This window comes from Chlorocebus sabaeus, chromosome 3, assembly GCF_047675955.1.
Source record: "Chlorocebus sabaeus isolate Y175 chromosome 3, mChlSab1.0.hap1, whole genome shotgun sequence".
NCBI classification, from domain to species: Eukaryota; Metazoa; Chordata; class Mammalia; order Primates; family Cercopithecidae; genus Chlorocebus; species Chlorocebus sabaeus.
Window position 1 is genome coordinate 13840600 of NC_132906.1, and position 20386 is coordinate 13860985.

General features: G+C 32.0%; 1 protein-coding gene across 3 annotated transcripts in view; it reads left to right on the forward strand.

Moving 5' to 3' along the window:
- Window positions 1-20386, forward strand: part of NBEA (neurobeachin) — a 731202-nt gene that overhangs the window by 131604 nt on the left and 579212 nt on the right. For all 3 annotated transcript variants that reach the window (XM_073013351.1, XM_073013354.1, XM_073013348.1), the window contains exon 11: window positions 10951-11059. In XM_073013351.1, coding sequence (XP_072869452.1) covers window positions 10951-11059 — 109 coding nt within the window. The remainder of the gene's footprint in view (window positions 1-10950; window positions 11060-20386) is intronic.

The window sequence follows — 20386 nt, forward strand, 5'->3', positions numbered from 1 at the left end:
GGAGTATAAAATAGTGAATCTTGTTTTTAAGCATATTTTTTTTCTTCAAAATTTATTTTGTTGATAAAAACACTTTGCCAAATTTATAGGTGTATGTGAATATTCGTTACATTCATAGAATGTGTAATGGCCAAGTCAGGGTATTTGGTCATTACCATCACCTTGAGTATTTATCATTTCTGTTTTGGTAACATTTTAAGCCCTCTCTTCCAGCTACTTTGAAATGTACACTACATTGTTGCAAACTATAGTCACTCTACACTGCTATTAAATATGAAAACTTTTACCAACTATCTAACTGTAAGTTTATACCCACTAACCAACCTTTGTTTATTCTCCCTCCCACCCACATACCCTTCCCAGACTTTGTATCTGTCTTTCTACTCTCTACCTCCATGTGATCAGTTCTTTTAGCTCCCACATATGAGTGAGAATGTGTGGTATCTTTCTGTTCCTGACTTATTTCACTTAACATCATGACCTCCACCTCCATCTGTGTTTCTGAAAATGACATGAGTTCATTTCTTTTCATGGCTGAATAGTACTCTGTTGTGCATATATGCCAAATTTTCTTTAGCCATTTGCCTGTTGATGGAAACTTAGGTTGATTTCATAGCTTTGCTTTTGTGAATAGTGCTGTGATAAACATGTAAGTGCATGTATCACTTTGATATGCAGATTTCCTTTCCTTTGGATAAATACCCAGTAGCAGGATTGCTGGGTTTAATGGTAGTTCTATTTTAACTCTTTGAAACATCTCCAAACTCTTTTCCATAGTGGTTGTATTAATTTATAGTGTGCAAAAGTTCCCTTTTTTTCACATCCTCACCAGCATCTGTTATTTTTTGTTCTATTTATAATAGCCATTCTAACTGGGGTAAGTCGATGCCTCATTGTGGTTTAGATTTGCATTCCTCTTATGCTTAGTCATGTTGAATAATTTTGCATACACCTGTTGACAATTTCTGTGTCTTCTTTTGAGAGATGTATATTCATGTCCTTACCCCACTTTTTAATGGGATTTTTTTTTATTGTTGTGTTGTTTGAGTTCCTTGTATATGCTGGGTATTAGTCCCTTGTAGGATGAATAGTTAGCAGGTATTTTCTCCTGTTCAGCAAATTGTCTCTTCACTCTTTTGATTGTTTTCTTTGCTGCGTAGAAGCTTTTTAGTTTTATATAGTCTCATTTGTCTATTTTTGTTATAGTTGTCTGTACTTTTGAGGTCTTAACCATTAAATATTTGTACTGAAACAATAAACTACTAGGAAAAAGTATAGGGAAAATACTTCAAGATATTGATCTAGGAAGAGATTTCATGCCTAAAACTATATTTAAAAATTAAAATATTTATATTAAAAATATTTCCCTTAAAAAGTTGGTACCTTATCTTATGTAAGGAAATTTTATGTAAGGAGAAATCCAGTCAGCCCAAAATTGAAAGGATGAATTTGGAAGTGGAAGGGACTACAGCTTTGGCTGAAGCATGAGCCACTATTAACATCATCATACAGCTTTTGGTCAGCAATGAATTTTATAATAGTTACGGCAGAAGGAAGTTGTAAATGATGTAAGTCATAAAGTAGCATTAAAATAATATGCCAGGGAGATTTTTTTCAATAGTAGGCAAGGAATTCTTATTGTATGATTGTGTAAAATCATGAACAGCTTCAGAACCATAAAAGAAGTCATGGCATCTATCAACATTACAGCCCAAAAGTCAACATTTATGAAAGGAACGGATATATGCTCTAGAGAGAGAATCAACTTTACACAATTTTAGACACATGGACAGAATATTCAGAAGCAAAATAAAACTTTTTGTTACCTGATGTAGGAACAAATGGTATAGCCAGAGAATCTTATAGACTATAATTGATTTACATTAGAGGTGAGGTGAAGATTTTGAAGTATGTTTGTTAAATGATGTTGGTTTTCATCAAGTGGTCAAGTTTTCTATAGCTGGAGTTTGGAATAAAGGGGTCGGTATGGGGCACCAGTAGTAATGTAATACAGGGAGGAAGAAGAGTTTTTATTTTCCAGGCATTAGAAAGGTGCAGTAGTTTGGTATTTTGGATAGGTACTGAGGTATCACCTACCATAGTTAATGTCAGACAGGAATCTATTATGGAGGTTGAAAAATCCTCCAATATTATTGCAGCCATAAACTGAGTGCAATCTATGAGGCAAGCAAGCTGCTATGAGATTAAGGAGAAAACTGTAGTAAGCTTGGATATTGTTTGTCCTTTTGAATCTCCATTAATGTACCCTAAATAATTCCATACTTCAAAAGAAAGGTAACAGGTTTAATATAATTAGGAAAACTCAATATAGGGACTTTGGACAGATGTTGTTTAAGAAAGTGGTAAGTCCTTTCAGTTTTCTGGTTCTGTGATGACAGCCTGCCAGTTTTTATGGTCGTTGAGCTATTGTAATATAATCCAGCTTCCATAGTTAGCCATAGCCATGTGGATTTGTCAAACTATATGGTCTGGGGGCATCCCAGATAGCTTCTTTTTAGGAAAATGCAAGGTGGTGTTTTTAGTAGAACTTAGTAAAATTTTGGCTTTTCCAGTATAGTTAGGGTCAAGTTTACTGGAGTACTTGATAAGAAAGATAAATAAAAATTAGATATTAGGCTGGTAGGGACTCTGAAATACATAGTAGTATACAAGCTTTTTTTTTTTTTTTTTAAATCTGGTTGTATTAGTCAATCTAGGTTATATGATATCAAATTAGCCATGAAACCTTAGTGGCTTTATACAGTGAAGGTTTATGTAGTGTTCCTGTGATCAAATATAGTTTCATCAGCAATCTAAGGTTTTGGGTTTCACCATCGTATTTCAGAGTAGCCAGTATTCATCATAGGAGGCGAGGAGTGGGACTAGAGAATTATGCATAGGTTTTTTATTGTTGTAACCCACAAGAGATTTCTGTTAACATGTAGTTTATTTAATCACATAATTAACTATAATGGGGTTAGGAAATATCTTCTGTATACACAAGAAGTAGGCATATGACATAGGAATTATTAATAACAAACATTGTCTCTAGCATACTTGGTTTCTTAGCTGGTAAAATTAGTGGGTTGCAATGGTCTTGGTTAGAATTACAGGTTTTTGGTGTGAAAGGATTTGACAACTATTAGAGATGTGATGACAGCAGTGTTAAACCTGACTTTAACCGATGTGATGCTGTATGCCAATATCTGGGCATATTGAATAAGTTTGTCCAGTTAGTATGTTGAGATCTAAATGTGGGGACTCAGAAGGATTTTTTGAGTCATCTTAGCTTAGAGTTTTATTTAAGTCAGTCGGAAAACAAAAAATTCAGTTCCAATTCTGGTTAAGGTGGAGTGAGCACACCCTACCCTGTTTTTTCTACTCAATGCAAGAATAACACCTTACATGGACAGAATTCATGCAGCCACTATTTCAGAGCTCTGAAAAGTGAATAATAGCAGGTAGAGTAGTGGGGAATAAGAGCAGAATTCACAATGCCTTTGAACTGGAAGTGAGTTCACTATACTTTTTGCCCCTTCATTTTTCCCCAACATGAATTAAATTGATTGAAAACCTGAAATTGTGCACCAGGGTGTAGTGAGAGACAACTCTGGGAGAAATCCTCTAGTTCTAGTACAGAGTGCCTGGTTAATTTATCTTTTCTTCACCTTGTTCTGTCATGACCCAGCCCTCATGTAGTCTTATCACCAATGGAAGCCTATAGAAGCCAAAACTCTGAGGGAGGCTTTTCTTTGATCAGTAGAGCTAGAGTCCTAATAGGGTGGGACAAACACCCTTTTCTTTTTAATCTCTCTGCTTTTCTGCCAGTGGCCCTGGGTGTGAACAGGCTTGTAGAAGTACATTGCAGAGCAGAGAAACTAAAGCCCCAGTGTTCTGACAGGAGAACTGAAAAGCAGAGCCCCAGAACTGAGAATTTCTATCAGAGATATGGAAAGGGAAGAACATGAGAAAGTAACCCTATAAAAGTTTTTAATGAAGTGCAGCCCTGAGTTGTGCGTACATGGATCTAATCCAAATTAGAAGTTGTAGCTGCTACAATAAGGTAAGAAAAAGAAAGTCATACAGATTATAAAGGAAAAAGTAGAATTATCTGCTTTCACAGAAGACATGATTGTCTATGTAAAAATTCTCAAGAACATGACTTACACATAAATTCTAGCACTAGTAAGCCATGTTTAGCACACGAGTGTCACAAGACACATGGTTCTCATACAAAAATGACTTATATTTCTTTATATTAACAGTGTACAATGTGAAACCACATTTAAAAATACCATTAACTGTAGCCTCAAAAATTTTAAATACCGAGATACAAATTTCATGAAACATGTATAGGATGTGTGTGCTGAAAACTACAAATTGCTGATGACAGCCATCAAAGATCTAAATAAGTTTAGGGCTATGTCATATTCATGGACTCAGTATATAAAGATGTCATTAAATTGGTAGATACATGTAACACAGTAACAATTAAAATCCCAGGTGAATATGTTCATTAATATAGACAAGATGAGTCTAAAATTTATGTTGAATGACAGAGTAACTAGAATAGTTAAAACAGTTTCGGAAAAGAATAAAGTTGGAAGAATTATACTTACCTGACTTTAAGACTGACTTTTAAGCTGTAATAATGAAGACAGTGTGGTATTAGCAAACATATAAATCAGTGGAAGAGAATAGAGTCCAGAAATAGTCCCACATATATATGGACAATTAATTTTTGGCAAAGGTGCAAAAGTAGTCTAATGGAGGAAGGATAATCTCATGCCAGACAAATGAGCCTTGACCTAAACCTCACAATTTATATGAAACTTAACTTAAAAAACTAAGTCTAAATATAAAACATGAAACTATAAAACTTTTATGGGAAACATATGAGGAAATTTATGGGACTTAGGGTAGGCAAAGCTTTCTTAGTTGTGATGACAAAAGCATAATTCACTAAAAAAAAGGATACATTTCATTTTGACTTTGTCTAAGTTGAAAACTTTTGCTATGCTAAAGATGCAATGAAAGTACACGGTACAGGCTGGAGGAAGATAACAGCAAATTGCTTATTTGACAAAGGATTTATGTCAAGAATAAATAAAGGACTTTCAATCCTTAACAGTAAGACTACAATTCAGTTTTTAAAAGTGGACAAAAGAATAGACACTTTACCAAAGAGAACATAAGGATGTGAAAATAGTTCATGAAAAGATGTTCAACATCATTAACCAACAGAGAAATGTAAATTAAAACTATGAGATGCCATTATATACCTAGTAGAATAAAAAATAGCTATTGAGCTAAATACTGGTGAAGGTGTGCAAAACAACTAGAACCTATTGCTGATGAGATTGCCAAATGGGTCAGCCAGTCTGAAATATAGTTTGGCAGTTTATTATAAAGTTAAACTTAACACTTATTGTATAGTTTAGCCTTTCTACTCCTGGGCATTTATTTATGAGAAATGAATGAAAATCATGTTCACATAAAAGCCTTCATGTGAATGTTTATAGTAGCCTTATTCACAATTGCTATTCCACAACCCAAATGCCTTTACAAATGAATGGGTATACAAACTGGAACATCCATTAATACAATGGAATACTACTCATCAACTAAAAAGAATGGACTTGATATATGTACTTACTTGGATGCCTCTCAGAGGCAATATGTTGAGCTTACAAAGGGAGACTCAGAAGGTTACAGACTGTGTGATTCCATCTGTGTCACATTCTTGAAAAGTAAAAATATATAGTGATAGAGAAAAGGGATAAGTACTAGAGCTTATGGGTATTGAGAAGGTGCGGCTATAAAGCTGAAAAGTGATAGCACAAGTGAATTTTTTGGTGTGATGGAACTGGGCTATATTTTGATTGTGGTGGTAGTTATACAAATCTATGTATTTATTTAACATTCTCAAAATGGTACACAAAAAAAAATAAGAGAGAGAGAAAGAAATTTCATTGTATGATCATTTAAAAAATAAAATTAACTATTAAAATAATAGAAAATTCCTGGCCTGTGTAAAGCCTAAGTATTAAAGAATTGTTTCAACTTTGTGTAGTCAGTTGTTTATCTTTATTTTCTTGCATTTGCAAATTCCAGCACTTCTAGTGTTTGTTAATCCTGTTTCTGTTAAATAGGGTGGGGCTTAGGTGAAAGTGGAGCCAGCACCAAGATAAAGGTCTGGGCATTTGGCTTTCCTGCTGTGGCATGTTTTGACCTTGAAGGGCGTTAGAGTATGCATAAATAGTTAAGATCATCCGTGTGTAATTATGACCTGTTTCTAATTTTTCTTTCCAATTTAGAACTTAAGTTCTCCGTAGGGGTTAGGAAGTTACATTATTAAATTTCTAAAGCATTCATCTATCCATATTTACTATAGTGGTGGTGGCTGTCATTTGTAAAATGCCCAGGACATTTTCATGAAGGGACTATGACATTTAGTGCACTGTAAGGGGTGGTATGTTAGTTGGGGTTAAACTGCAGTACTATTAGACTGTGAAAGTTATTTCTTTTACCTTTGAATGCTTTTAGTAAATATATGAAAGGAACTTATAATAAAAAGGCATTCTCTCAAACTATATAAATTTTGTTACATACTGTATACTAATATATAGTAATATAAGAGATTTAGAATGAATTTTTTTACATATGAAAATTTTAACATTTTGTTTTATTCAGAAGATAAATTGACATGTTTCAAGCACTTTTTTATACTTTTTTAAAACTATATTTGTCAGAAATAAGATACGGTATACAACATAAAATTAAAAATCTCTGACAAGACAAAGGAAGACATGAGTAATAACCTAACTTTTAATAGAGCCTCAAAGGAATGCTCTTAAATATCCATGACAGTGGTAGCAATTCAACTTACAAGGCTGCCTTGCCTTTTTATCAGGATGAAGGAAAAGGTAGAAATTACTGAGAAGAGATTTCAGGGCTAGGGGCAGACTTAGTGATTTCATGTACTATCTTATGTATCCATCTGTCCTTGTATTTTACTGTGTTGCATTTCACAGTTTTCCTTATTTCATCCTGCATTCACTGCCTGTGTAGGCATTGGTCTTCTCTGAGATCACATCTTCATGAGGGCGTTGTCTAAAAGTGACTGCTAAATGTACCTGGAGTTAGAAACATTTGGGTTAGCCCCTTCTAATGTTGAACTATGAAGGAAATTAGCTCTTACAACTTACTGTGAGTTTTTTTTGTGTCACTGAAAATTATCTTGGATGCGAAATTGTCTTGGGTGTGGACTTGAATTGATTAACATACAGTGAAATCAATTATTTCTGCTGTGATCACTCTCATTTAGGAGGAGTTATGTAGTGAGAGAAATACTATAGAAATATAATATTAAATATTTTACATAATTGTAATCATCTTTTAAAATATTTCACTGTAATTCAGTCCTAAAGTCGGCTTAAGAGATGAAACCTTTTGAAAATGTCCAAAGATTTTTTCCCCCTTATTGATACCGTAAATCTGATTTGGGACTTAATCTACTTAATCAATTACTTTGCAACATTCTTTTATGAGGGGAGGACGTATTAGATTTTAGGGGGAATCTTTACTTTTTATGGAAGGTATTTCTAGTCTTCTTAATAAAAAGATGTTTATTTAAAAAGCCAATCTAGTTGTGGTACTTAGTTTTTTCAGTAAAGACCAAATTGAATAGCCAGTTTATGTCTTCAGAGAGCTGCCTTTGAACAGAACTTAGGTTTATATATTCACTCTTAATCATTTTAGTTATGAATTAGGTGTATCTTTATGATATATTGAATTCTAAATAATATAAGTACCTGAAATATAATAAAACTTTATGGATCACATTACATGAGTTATCTACATTAGTTATTAAAAAAGTTAAATACAAATTGAAATGGATAAAGTTATAGTAAAATAAGTCAAAATTCATATTTAAATTTTAATTAAATAGAAATATATATATTTTTATTATAAACAAATTAGTTATGTTTATACATAGTTAATAAATATTCTCAGGTATTTGTGGGCCAAGACTGTTGTTGCATTCTTTATCAATAAAGGCCAAAAAGCTCTGGAGAAATAATAAATATGCTAATTTATAAGAGGTATTATTATACTATTTCATTTTTTCCCATGGTCTAGCCCTTTAGAATCTGATACTTGAAATAAATATTATTTTCTAACTTAAATGAAGCTTATTAAGATTTACAAGATGGTAATTATTTTTAAGAAAAAACACCCACTAGGTTATTAGCATCATTTTCCTTAAAAAGATACAGGATTACAAACTCATATCCATTCCTGAAGTAGAATTGCTACTTACAGAACGTGTGTTATGGTACTGTCTGTTGAAAAGTTTAGCAATTATATATCATGACATAATAATCAGCATACTTTTGGTCTATGAAGTAAAATACTCCTCTGAAAATCTGTTCCCAGGTATTGCTATACTTTTCAAGAGAATGTTCTATGTTGTATTAGTTCTGGCTGACTCAGATACTTGCTTTTTGGTTTATCCTATAGTATATATTTAGATCCTCTACAGATGAACTGATGTGTTCTAGACAGGAAGTGGTATGTAGGAGATATAGGAATGGGCTGAAGTATCCTTTATATTTGCCTTTGTATCTAGGGGAGTTGGAAATAGGCAAGAATGGAGAGAAATTTTGTATGGCAGTACACAGAATTTTGCAAGTTTATTGTGAGCCCTGCAACAATCCGATGCATTTTAGTTACTGGTAAGTTTGTTAAATTATGTTTGAAATTGTACCTCTTCGAAGATGGCCATCTATTTACTATTACGTCCACCATGTCAATTATACCTTATTGTAACGATTTTTTTTTTTTTTTTTTGCAAAGATGTGGTATTGCTATTGCATTGGGTTTTAGGTATAAATTGAAACTACTTTTGTTAGTGAATGCAATTGACATTTCAATTGGTGTCCTGGTTAATATTGAAGTGAAATGAACACTTTATGGATAGCAGAGTCCTGTGTTAATATTTTGGAATAATAATATTAATATTTCTGTTTTTGTAATGGAACTACACTGTGTTTAGAGGTCTGAGGTAACTCATTAGATGTTTGAGAATGAGTAGTTATTCTGACATAAAAGAATGAGAAAATCCATGTCATCCTTGCAATTTTATATGGTTCTATATAGTAGGGCGATTTACTGTAAGAAATACTTTTTTGCCTTTTTTCATGGATCATAGGGACCATTGTGAGGCATTTCTAGTCTTTCTTTTTGGCAGTGCTCATGTTTAGGAATCCATTTTCCCACTAAATCACTAACTTCGGTGTATGTAAGAATTCTACGAACAGATTAGGAAATTTTGTAATCTCTATGCATAGTTTTCTTTATTCTTTTTAAACATCTAGGCAGATGTGTTATGTGTAATACAGTACTTAGCAATTATTTGTGAAGTGGCCTTGACTAATTCAGTTCATTTAAAATGGACTAGATTGTTTAATAGCTGTGCTTCTTTACAGAAACATTTTTTAAAATCCCAAGAGATTCCTTGGTAGTTGTATTTTTCTTGCAAGTGTCTATCTTTGGCTTAAGGACAAAGTAAAAGAATATCATTGATTTGTGATAGTTTACATTTTTTTTGTGGTTTAAGGATATAGGGTCAGTTAATATAATTGACTTTTAATTTCCTGTAACAAAGTACTTTATTTCTAGATACTATATTTTGTCTAGCTGATATGTAATTCATTAAACTATCAATTTTTATAATAATGATAATGATAAGTTTGCTGTTGGTTCTTATTATGAGAACATTTCTAATTTGAACAAAAGTAGCCACATTAGGAGAAAAATGTATTATCCCTATTGAAACTGGAAGAGCTAGAATAATTCAAAAATTAGAATAACTTCAGATTCCTTTTGGGCTTTAATAATTTTCAAGTTTTCCTTATTACCAAATTGTCTGAATCACTTGTAAAAATGAGTACTTCCTGCATTTAAAATATGTTTAAAAATGTGTGGTTTTACCCTTTCTTATGAATATAAATAGGTAATTTAGGGTATATTATAAAACATTGTAATTGATACTATTTTAATTCTTGATAAAATCTGGTATATAACTATTTATTATGAGTTACATTAAGCATATACAATGAAGGAATATGTATTTCCACTATTCAGAATACTATATTCATGTATCAGTGTTGCTGGTTAAAATCATTATATGTAACTGTGAAGTAATGCATTTTCAAAGCTTAATTCAATGCAATCATTTCTTTTTGTTTTATTTCTTCATTCATTCCAAAGACAAATCAAGTGCTTAATCTTTGTCTGACACCTCTTCATCTGCTTTTATGTATTTGTTTATGTATTGCATAATTGTCACTTTTCATTTCAATATTATATAAATAATTTATTTGCTCTCATGAGCTTTTCTTAGGGCATACCTGGACATAAGTGACATGTTACATATTTCTCTGGATTTTTTTTTAGCCAAGTGTTTTTGAAGAATAGTTCTAAATGAAAAGTTTATTTAAAAATAGGACTTGTTCTTACAAAGCAATATTGCATCTATATTTAAAATTTTAAATATACATTTAAAATTTTCTACAATAGCTTGTTATTCAAAAGAATAGTCTTTATTATGGAAAATGATATGTGTATATTTCTTAGGTTTACTTGAAGCCAGACATATAAATATATGTGGAGATAAACTTTGATGTTTTACTTTGGAATGTAAAAAATCTACATAGTTATGATTCAGTTTATTATATTTAATTTGTAAAGAACAACACTAGTTTTCTCATGCTTATGAGGAAATATATTCTTTCATATATAAGGCATAATAGTCATTGTTAGTAAAATAGAAATTAGATTTGAATATGGTTATTATCTTTTGGCATAATAAAATACTGAAATGGAATGCTGTATTTATAATAAACATGTGATGATTACATAATGATGTCTGTACTTTACATGCAGTGCTACTCTTTTGGCATTCCTGGTTGAACTACTTAAAAGTTCAGTAGCCATGCAAGAACAGATGCTGGGTGGAAAAGGCTTTTTAGTCATTGGCTACTTACTTGAAAAGGTAAGTGATACGTGTTGATGGTTTTATTGTGTAGCTTCACAGTTGGACAGCTGACAACCACTAATTATATTTTTTTTATAATCACTTTCCATTGACTTATACCATTTGCTAATTCACAAACGTCTGAGATTTCAGTGTAGACATGGAATTAACTGGGTATCAGAAGTGTAATTAAGAAAATTTAAATTAAAAAAAGTAAAGAAAAAATTTACATCTGTATTCAAGCAATAAGTATCATTTCTCTTAAGTTTTTCTATAGTAGTACACCCTTATTTCTACTCTCGCTTTCTAAGGTGTCACTTACCCATGGTCAACTGTGGTTCAAAAATATCAAATGGAATAAACAATTTATAACTTTTAAATTGTGTGCTGTTCTGAGTAGAGTGATGAAATCTCATGCTGTCCCTCTTTAACAAGCCCTGGACATGAATCTTCCTTTTGTTCAGCTTTTTCATGCTGTATACACTGTCTCCCTATTAGTCATTTAGTGGCTATCTCAGTTCTCAGACCGAAAATCGTATACATCATCCACTAGGGGTCTTGGAACTATCGCCTTGGGATAAGGAGGGAGTACTGTAGTTGTTTCTTTGCTTTCTTTTCACTTAGATTATTTTCATTTTTTATTTTTATTTTTTGAGACGGCGTCTCACTCTGTCTCCCATACTGGAGTGCAGTGGCGCGATCTTGACTCACTGCAACTTCCTCCTCCTGAGTTTGATTAAGCGATTCTCCTGCCTCAGCCTCCTGAGTATCTGGAATCACAGGCGCGCACCACCATGCCTGGCTAAAGTTTTGTATTTTTAGTAGAGACAGGGTTTCCCCATGTTGGCCAGGCTGATCTTGAATTCCTGGCCTCAAGTGATCTGCCCGCCTTGGCCTCGCAAAGTGCTGGGATTACAGGCATGAACCACTGCGCCTGACCTTCGACTGTTTCTTGAAAGTCTTTTGTATTAAGATAAAAATCTTAATTTATATTTAGTATACATGGATTTACCTGTTAGGTTTTGTGTTATTTTTTAATTATGCGGTCAAAATTTTTGTTTTGTAGTAATAGAAACATTATTTTGTGTTCTTTTTCCCTGCTCTTATTATATATTATTTAAAGTAGTTTTTTTCTGATCTATACATAATATAAACAATAAAAATTAGATGGGTTTACTTTTTCCTATTTTGTGTCATTTATGTTTTATGACCTCTTTTGCTTTAGTCACAGCTGTGCTTTTATGATAATGAGTGCTGAATTTCTGATTATGATCTCACAAGAGTTTAATTGTATCATGTGATTTCCTTTAAAAATTAAAGTGGGATTTCATGAATAAATGTTTTTTTATAACAAATACCTATGCCCTTTATTAGCACTCTCAGACCTCTTCTTACCTGTTAGTTAACTCCATAATATTCAGCTGCTCTGAAAATGAAACTATTGGAGAAGTAATAGAAGTGAGATCTTAACTAAGGGATAAACATATTTCCTTTGGAAAAAAATTGAGAAGATATTTTGAAGTAGTTTTAACTTTACTTCCAATTGTTTTGCATTTGAAATGTTATCAATTGATTAATGGATAAACAAAATGTGGTATATACGTGCAATTCAATATTACTTAGTCACAAAAAGAATCAAGTTCTAAAATATGCTATATTTTATATATTACATGTCTTTATACATATTTTGTATATAACATGTCTTTTCTTTGAAACAAGTGTTGACCTTTCTTTAAGGATTAATGATTGAAGAGTGGTAGATTGTTAAGTAGATTGATCATTGGCAGCATTTCTTTATTGAGATGATTTTTTTCTGTAACGTTATTAAGAACTTAAGGCTCTTTGACTTATTTTTTTAAATGATAGAATACTCTTTTTCTATATCTAGTTTATAATAATTGTTTAGAAGATGTATGATAAGCTACATTTAACATGATTTTGATAACATATGAAATGCCTTTGTAAGATTACTGTGTGTGACGGGATTTCTGTGAAGACTTACCCCTATAAATATGCTTTCGTTTGTTTACTGAGAATGTATCAGAAAAGTATAAAGTAAACATTCTTTTACTTAAAACTTAGCTTATAGTTAGAAATATTTGTAAAAGCCTTCAAATAAAAATGTATGTTAATATTTCAAATCTTATAATGTCAATTTAGTGGATGCAAAATACTGTTTCATTGTGGTTTTAATTTGCAGTTTTCCTAGATTTTGAATAAAATTAGACATTTTCATATATAATTATAGAAAATTAATCTTTTATCTTCTTTGGTATTCATTTCCTTTACCAATTTTCCCTCTGTCATCATGATTGCCACCCTGAGTCAACCCATAATTCATTTTTTGGCTTTATGAATTGCTTATTCTAAATATTTCATGGAAGTGGGATCATACAATATTTGTCTTTTTGTATTTGGTCCATTTTGCTTAGCATAATGTTTTCAGTGTGTATCCATGTTATAGCATATTTTACAACTTCATTCTTTTTTATAGCTAAATAATATTCCATTAGATGTATGTATACATTTTGCTTCTCCATTCATCAGTTGATACACATTTGTGTTGTTTCTATCTTTTGGCTCTATGAATAAAGCTGCCATGAATGTTCATGTACTGGGTTATATGTGGACATATGTTTTTATTTCTGTTCAGTAGATACCTAGCAGTTAATTTGCTGGATCCTATGTTTAACTATTTGATAAACTACTGATGTTTTTCAAAGTGACTTCATCATTTTACATCCTACCAACCATATTTAAGAGTTCCAATTTTTCCACGTCCTTACCAACTCTTGTTTTGTATGTCTCTTTTTGATTCTGGCCCTCCTACTGGGTGTGAAATGGCTTATCAATTTTAAATTTGCATTTTTGGAATGAATAGTGGTGCTGAATATCTTTCCATATGCTTGTTGTCTATTTTCATGTGCTTATTAGCTATTGATATATGTTCTTTGAAGAAATACCTTTAGCTCTTTTGCCCATTTAATAATTGTGATATGTGCCTTTTTATTATTGATTTGTAGGAGTTTTTTTAATATTCTGGATACTAGTCCCTTAATAGATGGATGTTTAGCAAATATATTCCTCCATTCTTTGGATCACATTAATTTGCATTTCCCTAATGACAATAAAGTTGAGCGTATATTTATTTTACTTTTGGATATCTTCTTTTGTTAAATACTGCTTCAGAGTGACAGTTTTCATTTGGGTTGTCTGTCATTTTGTTACTGATTTGTGGAAATCATACATATATTTTGGATGTAATCACTTCATTGGATATACACTGCAAATTTTCTCTTCTTCTTTGGCTTGCCTTTTCACTCTTTTAATGGTGATTTTTGAAAACAGAAGTTACTAGTTTTAGTATAGGTTACATTTTCAGTTTCTTTTATGACCAGTTAGACCCATATCCCGAAGCCATAAGATTATTCTGTTTTCTTCTCAAAATTTTGTTTTATCTTTCATATTTAGATCTATAATCTATCTGGAATTGAATTTTATATATGGTATGAGGTATAAAGGTCAAGGTTCTTTTTTTCCCCCATGTATGTCATCTAGCCAGCCCAGTACCATGTTTTGAAAAGATGATTTTCTACCTCATTGCAGTCTAATCTTTGCCATAAATCAGATGACCATGTATGACTGTGAATTTTTGGTGTGTTTCAGACAGTACAACAGTATTTTAATTTGTATAGCTTTTTAGTATGGCCTGATATTTAAGAGTATGTCATCTAGCTTTACTGTTGTTCTTGAAGACTGCCTTGACTGTTTTTGGTTCTTTCCATTTCCGTATATATCAGCTTACCAACTTCCACCAAGAAACATGAGGATTTTTATTGTATTATATTGACATCTTTCCTATATTGAAACTTTCAGGTCATATACTTGATATGTTCTTTTATTAATTGAGATTTTCTTTTGTACTTTTCTCTATGGAACAGTTTCTGTCTTTTTGATGGATTTATTTCCAGATACTTAATATTATTTGATGCCCTTAAAATTTTAATTTTTTACACTTGATCTTACCCAAAAGGCCAAGAAGCAATTAAAATTTTTGATTTTTGATTTGTTACTGGTACATAGAATTATAATTGATGATTACATTGAACTTTTATATACCAGTCTTTCTATTCCTCTATTAAATCTAGTCATTTGTAGATTTTTTTCAGAAAAATTTTTGTAGACAATAACAACATTGGAGAATGATAGTTTTGTTTTTTTTCTTTCTAATGTTTAGTTTTTTATTTTTTTCCTTCCCTTGTTATGCCACCTAAAAACTGCCAGCACAATGTTGAATAAAAGTTGTCATAGTGGCCATCCCTGTCTTATTCCTGATCTCATGGGCAATGCTTTTAATAATTAGCCAGTAAGTATGATATTTTTAATAGATTACTTTTTGTAGAATTTTTAGTTAAATTAAGGAATTACCTATTTCTAGTTTGCTAAGAGTTTTCTTTATTATAAACAGGATTTTATCAAACACCTTTTCTGCAGTATTTGAGATGATTATGATTTCTCTTCATTTTTCTTAGTTTAGTGAATTACATTGATTATTTTTCAGATTTTAAACCTTCCTTGTATTCCTGGACTCTCGTTTACTCCTAAATCTTCTCGTCTTCCAACCTGGCTTTCATTCTTACATGCCCTTTAAGATGGCTTATGTCTTTATCACCAGTGGCCTTCATAATCTGTCCTGTGATTATTTCTCAGTCCTTATCTTATTTGGCCTGTGAATATTTCAGTTGAACATTCTTTCCTTCTTGAAATACTTTATTGTATTGTGTTTTGTGATGGCTTTCTTTCTTTTTTTCTTACTTATTCTCGTTAGTTCTGCTTCATCTTTCTAAATTCTGATGACTGTTCTGTCCCAGTGATTAATCCTGGAAAGCGTTTCACTTTTCCATCTACACAGTACCTTACTCTAATTGAGATTATCTACTTCTGCAGCTTCCATGATCCTGTAAATACTAATTGCCTCACTTGTTTCTCCTACTTTTAGTTCCACTTGGATTTCTAGTAATCTTCTTGACTAAATTATCCAAACTTATTTTTCTCACACGTTTCATCCTTCAGAGTTCTTTATCTTATTTAGTGGCATTACCATTCAACAAGTAGTTGAAACCAAAAAGTTAATTCTTTTTGACTCTACTTTTTTTGCACTCTAGATCCAAACTCTCAGGAAATTATGTTATCTTACTGTCAAAACATATCCAGAATCAATTACTACTTCCTTACTTCTCAATTCCTTACCATGTCCGTTGATATCATCTTAGTTCAAACCATGATCATCCTTTACCATTGGTTTCCTACAGTCAATTTTTCACTTGAAGTTAGACTAGTTGTCCTAAAATGTGCCCAATCTTATTCAAGTCTTCATCCTTCTCATAATGAAGTCATAAGCTTTATACCTCACATCATCTCTTCCCACTCTTCTTGCTTTCTCGGTTTTAGGCAAGGTCTTTTTGCCTTTTCCTTAGAAACTAATAAAATGGTAAGCATTTACCCAAGGACTTTTGCATTTACTTCCCCCATTGTTTCCATCACTCTTTCTTCAGATACCCACAGAATTTGGTTGTATGCTTCATTCAGGATTTTGCTTATATGATGCCTTATCACAGAAATATTCTCTGATCATTCTAAATAAATTAGTATTCCTTCCATAACCATCAGTGTTTACGTACCCTGCTAATTGTGTAGCACCATTCTGGCATGTTTTATATTTTTGACTAATTTTCTGCCTCCTTCTGCTAGAATGTAGGATTCATGAAAGCAGGGGCAATGTATATATATTTTTTCTCCCCTTATTGTTATATCTTCAGCACCTAGAACAGTGCTTGGCTCAGTAAATAGTTGTTGAATTGAATATATGAAAAGTCCTTGCATGGTTGTCTGATTACCTAAGAAAGAGTAACTCTTTTACCTTTCTTAGAGAAATGCTCACATTGTGGTGTTTTTAAATAATCAGTCGCAAGGTTAGTATTAATAGTATAGTAATAGGATTTTCATTTTTTAATTGCTTAACTGATAACAGGTTACTGGTTAACTGCAACTTAGCTTTTGTATCTCCTTGTCATAGAAGATATCTTAGGAAGAGAGTATGTGAGAGGCCTTTTTATTAATAAAAATTTTACTGTTCCACAAAAAATTTTAAGGTGTTTTTGTTTTGTTTTGCCAAAATATGATCTTATGGAAAGCTTAGAGGTTATCCAGTGATTCAATAGGATATTTTTGATTGTGGTTAGTAGAAAATTTGATTCAAAGTATCTTAAACATTAAGAAAATATACTAACTAATGTAACTGAAAGTCTAGTATTAGCTGGCTTGTCAGTTATATTCTTGGCAAGAAACAGATGGCATACTCAACCTACGTTTTTGAGAAGAGTTTAACGCAAGGGTATTTAAAAAATTGTAAACAGGGAGCTTGGCAAGATTTGAAGAGATGAGGGAAATAAGTGTTTAGTATAACCCAAAGAGAAAGTTATTGTAGCTATTAGGAGAAGGGTACCTGATGGGAGTGTGGTCTTCAAGAAAGGAGTATAGTGTAAGTGTACTGAAGGGGTAAAATCTGGAAAATATATACCCAAATTCATTTTCTTTCTGTCCTTTAATTTCTTGGTAATGTCTTCAATTAGTCAAACCCAACTAGAAACCAGTAGGCAATAGAGCATCCCAAGCATGAGAATAGGACAGGGAATGTTGGAAAGGCAGCAAAAGGTTGGAAAAGCAGCAAACGGTAAGCTGTCTTTCAGGGCTGGGTTATCTGGGTCTCAATAATGTCATCAGACACCCAGGTTTTGTCTGTGTCTCTACTGTACCAGCTACAGTGTTGATTTTATGCTAAAGCTGATACTGTTTGAGGTCACAATGCTGCCAGAGAGAATTGGTGCTGTATGCCTTCACATCCAGGTAAAGAAAGTGAGCTCCTTTCTGTCAATTACTGAGCAAGTTTCTTCTCTCCAATTTGATTGGTTAGCTTAGAGCTTGGCTGGCCTACCATTGAACCAGTTGTTGCTATGAGAATGCTAAATTTTGATACCAAGTCTCTGAGCTAATCATTGCTTGCTACCCTCCCTTATCACTCCCTACCAAAACAACAACAAATGATTAATCTGGTTGGATTAGGCTATTTGGAGCAAAACCTTGAAGTCCTGGGAGGAGCAGAATGGATAATAGACTACTTTATGATGTACCTCTACAATTACAATAGTTTTACACAATTTATTGAATATATACTCATTCACATTATATGTATATGTGTGTGTATGTATAATGGTTTCTACAATAAAAATGAACGTTTCTGTTAACCTGTTCCGTTATGGGCTAATCTAAATATTGGAACAATCTCTCTTTATTAAATAAAAGTTTCTCTTTGTAACCTCCAGTGCTCCTATTTGGTTTAGTTAATTCTGGAGTGGATGCTATAATGCAGCAATTTTATAACTTCTCAGATATTATTTCTAAATATGGTTTGCCATATTACATATAGTACTTCTTAAAAATTGTGTGTTCTGCCACCACATAAAAGTAATATATGGATCAAATTCCAGAGCTTACATTTTCCATGAGATTTAAATTGTATTTCCATCTAAAAGTTACAGATTTATAACTATAAATTATCCAAGTATAGATCTCCTTTTAAAATAGCTTTACTTGAGAAAATGAATACAAATACCAAAATATAAAAATATTTTAAAACTGTTAATCAAAGGAAATACATTTAAAAGCGGAGTTAGAGATCTTCTTTCTTCTTTTCCCAGGCTGTGTTTTTTCCTTCCTATTCTGTTCTTACTCTGTTTTTGAATATGACATTAATTCAGTTAAATGTTTCCTGAGAAATTAGGATAGGGATCAGGAGGATAAAAGATGAATAAGATAATATCTTTCTTATATTAGGAAAGAGATTTTTTTTTTTTACACTAACAATAATACAAGGAAGAAGAAATAAGTACTACTAACAGGTAAAGGTAACATGCGGTTGAAGAGAATATTCATTTATACATTTATATACTATTTACAATCCAGAATAGTAGGATTTTGAGTAGGGAAATTAAAAGACACAATTTTAGAAAAATATTTTCTGAAGAATAATTTTAGAATGCAAATCTGCTACCCAACAGCATTAATTGGTATGCAAAAACAACAGGCTTTTTTTTTTTTTTTTTTTTTTTTTAAAGTAATGTGGAAGGCCTTGTGTTGCTTCTAGTATATCTTTTAATATCATGGTCCAAATTCCAAACTTGTTTTTATATTATGAATTCATCAAGTGGATATGTTTATAATGGTTAGCCTGATTTTATAATACAGGTTAATGTTCTTTATAAGGACATGATGAATAGTTTTTATGAGCTACAGTCTGGTCACATAGCATGTTTAGTAACAGGATATGACTGTATTCTATTTTAGAGTTTTACGTGTAAGAGTAGAATGTATCAGATCATGTTCTTGAAATCATTACTACTGAATAAAGATAGAATGTATAAGATAAGCTATGTGAAATTGTAATTATGAAGGAGCTGGCTACAGTTTTAAGTAACTAGTGATCTCTTATTTTAATTTTATTCCCTTACAAAGTACTATATTATTTTCATTGATATTCCTTTAAATATGATTACCCGCTCTTTACTTTTTAAACTCAAATGTTTGTTTTGGTTCCCCTCCTTTATTAACTCAGCTGTTTATTTAGATCATTTCCACCATCTTTTGTAAAATTTTCATTGAAAATTATGTACTAAATTTTGATTTGAATTTCATTGAAAATTACTAAGTCTTGATTTGAATTTTGTAGGTTATTGCTTATGTAAGCACCATTGGTAATTTTGTCAGACACATTATTATATTAATGTGAGATCATTTTTAACCTTGTAATAATTTGAACCAATTAAATGCCCCCTTCTTAGTAAAACCTGTTAACCATCGTTCTACAAATATTTTATCTGCACCATAGTTTCTTCCATGAACTTAGTAACCTCTAACATGTTACATATTTTTCCTTTTTATTTTATTTTATTTACTATGTGTTCCTGCCTTATCATCTCTTAGAATATGTTCTGTGAGGCAGAGTTTTTTCAATTTTGCTAGCTGCTTTTTTGACAATGCCAGGGAGCGTACTTGACTAATAGTGAGTAATCAACATGTATATTTTCTAAATGACTAACAGTCTTGAGCTCTACCTTTAAGGTAAAGGAAATGTATGCAGAGGTGTTACAAACTGGGGGAGCAAGATGGTAAAGCAGGGGAAGCAAACGTGTCCTGTGGGTGAAATTGGCCCACAGTAATATTCTGTAGGACTCAACAAAGAGGTTTAGTTTTGGTCTTCACCACTCTTTACTGTCTCCTACTCTAGTT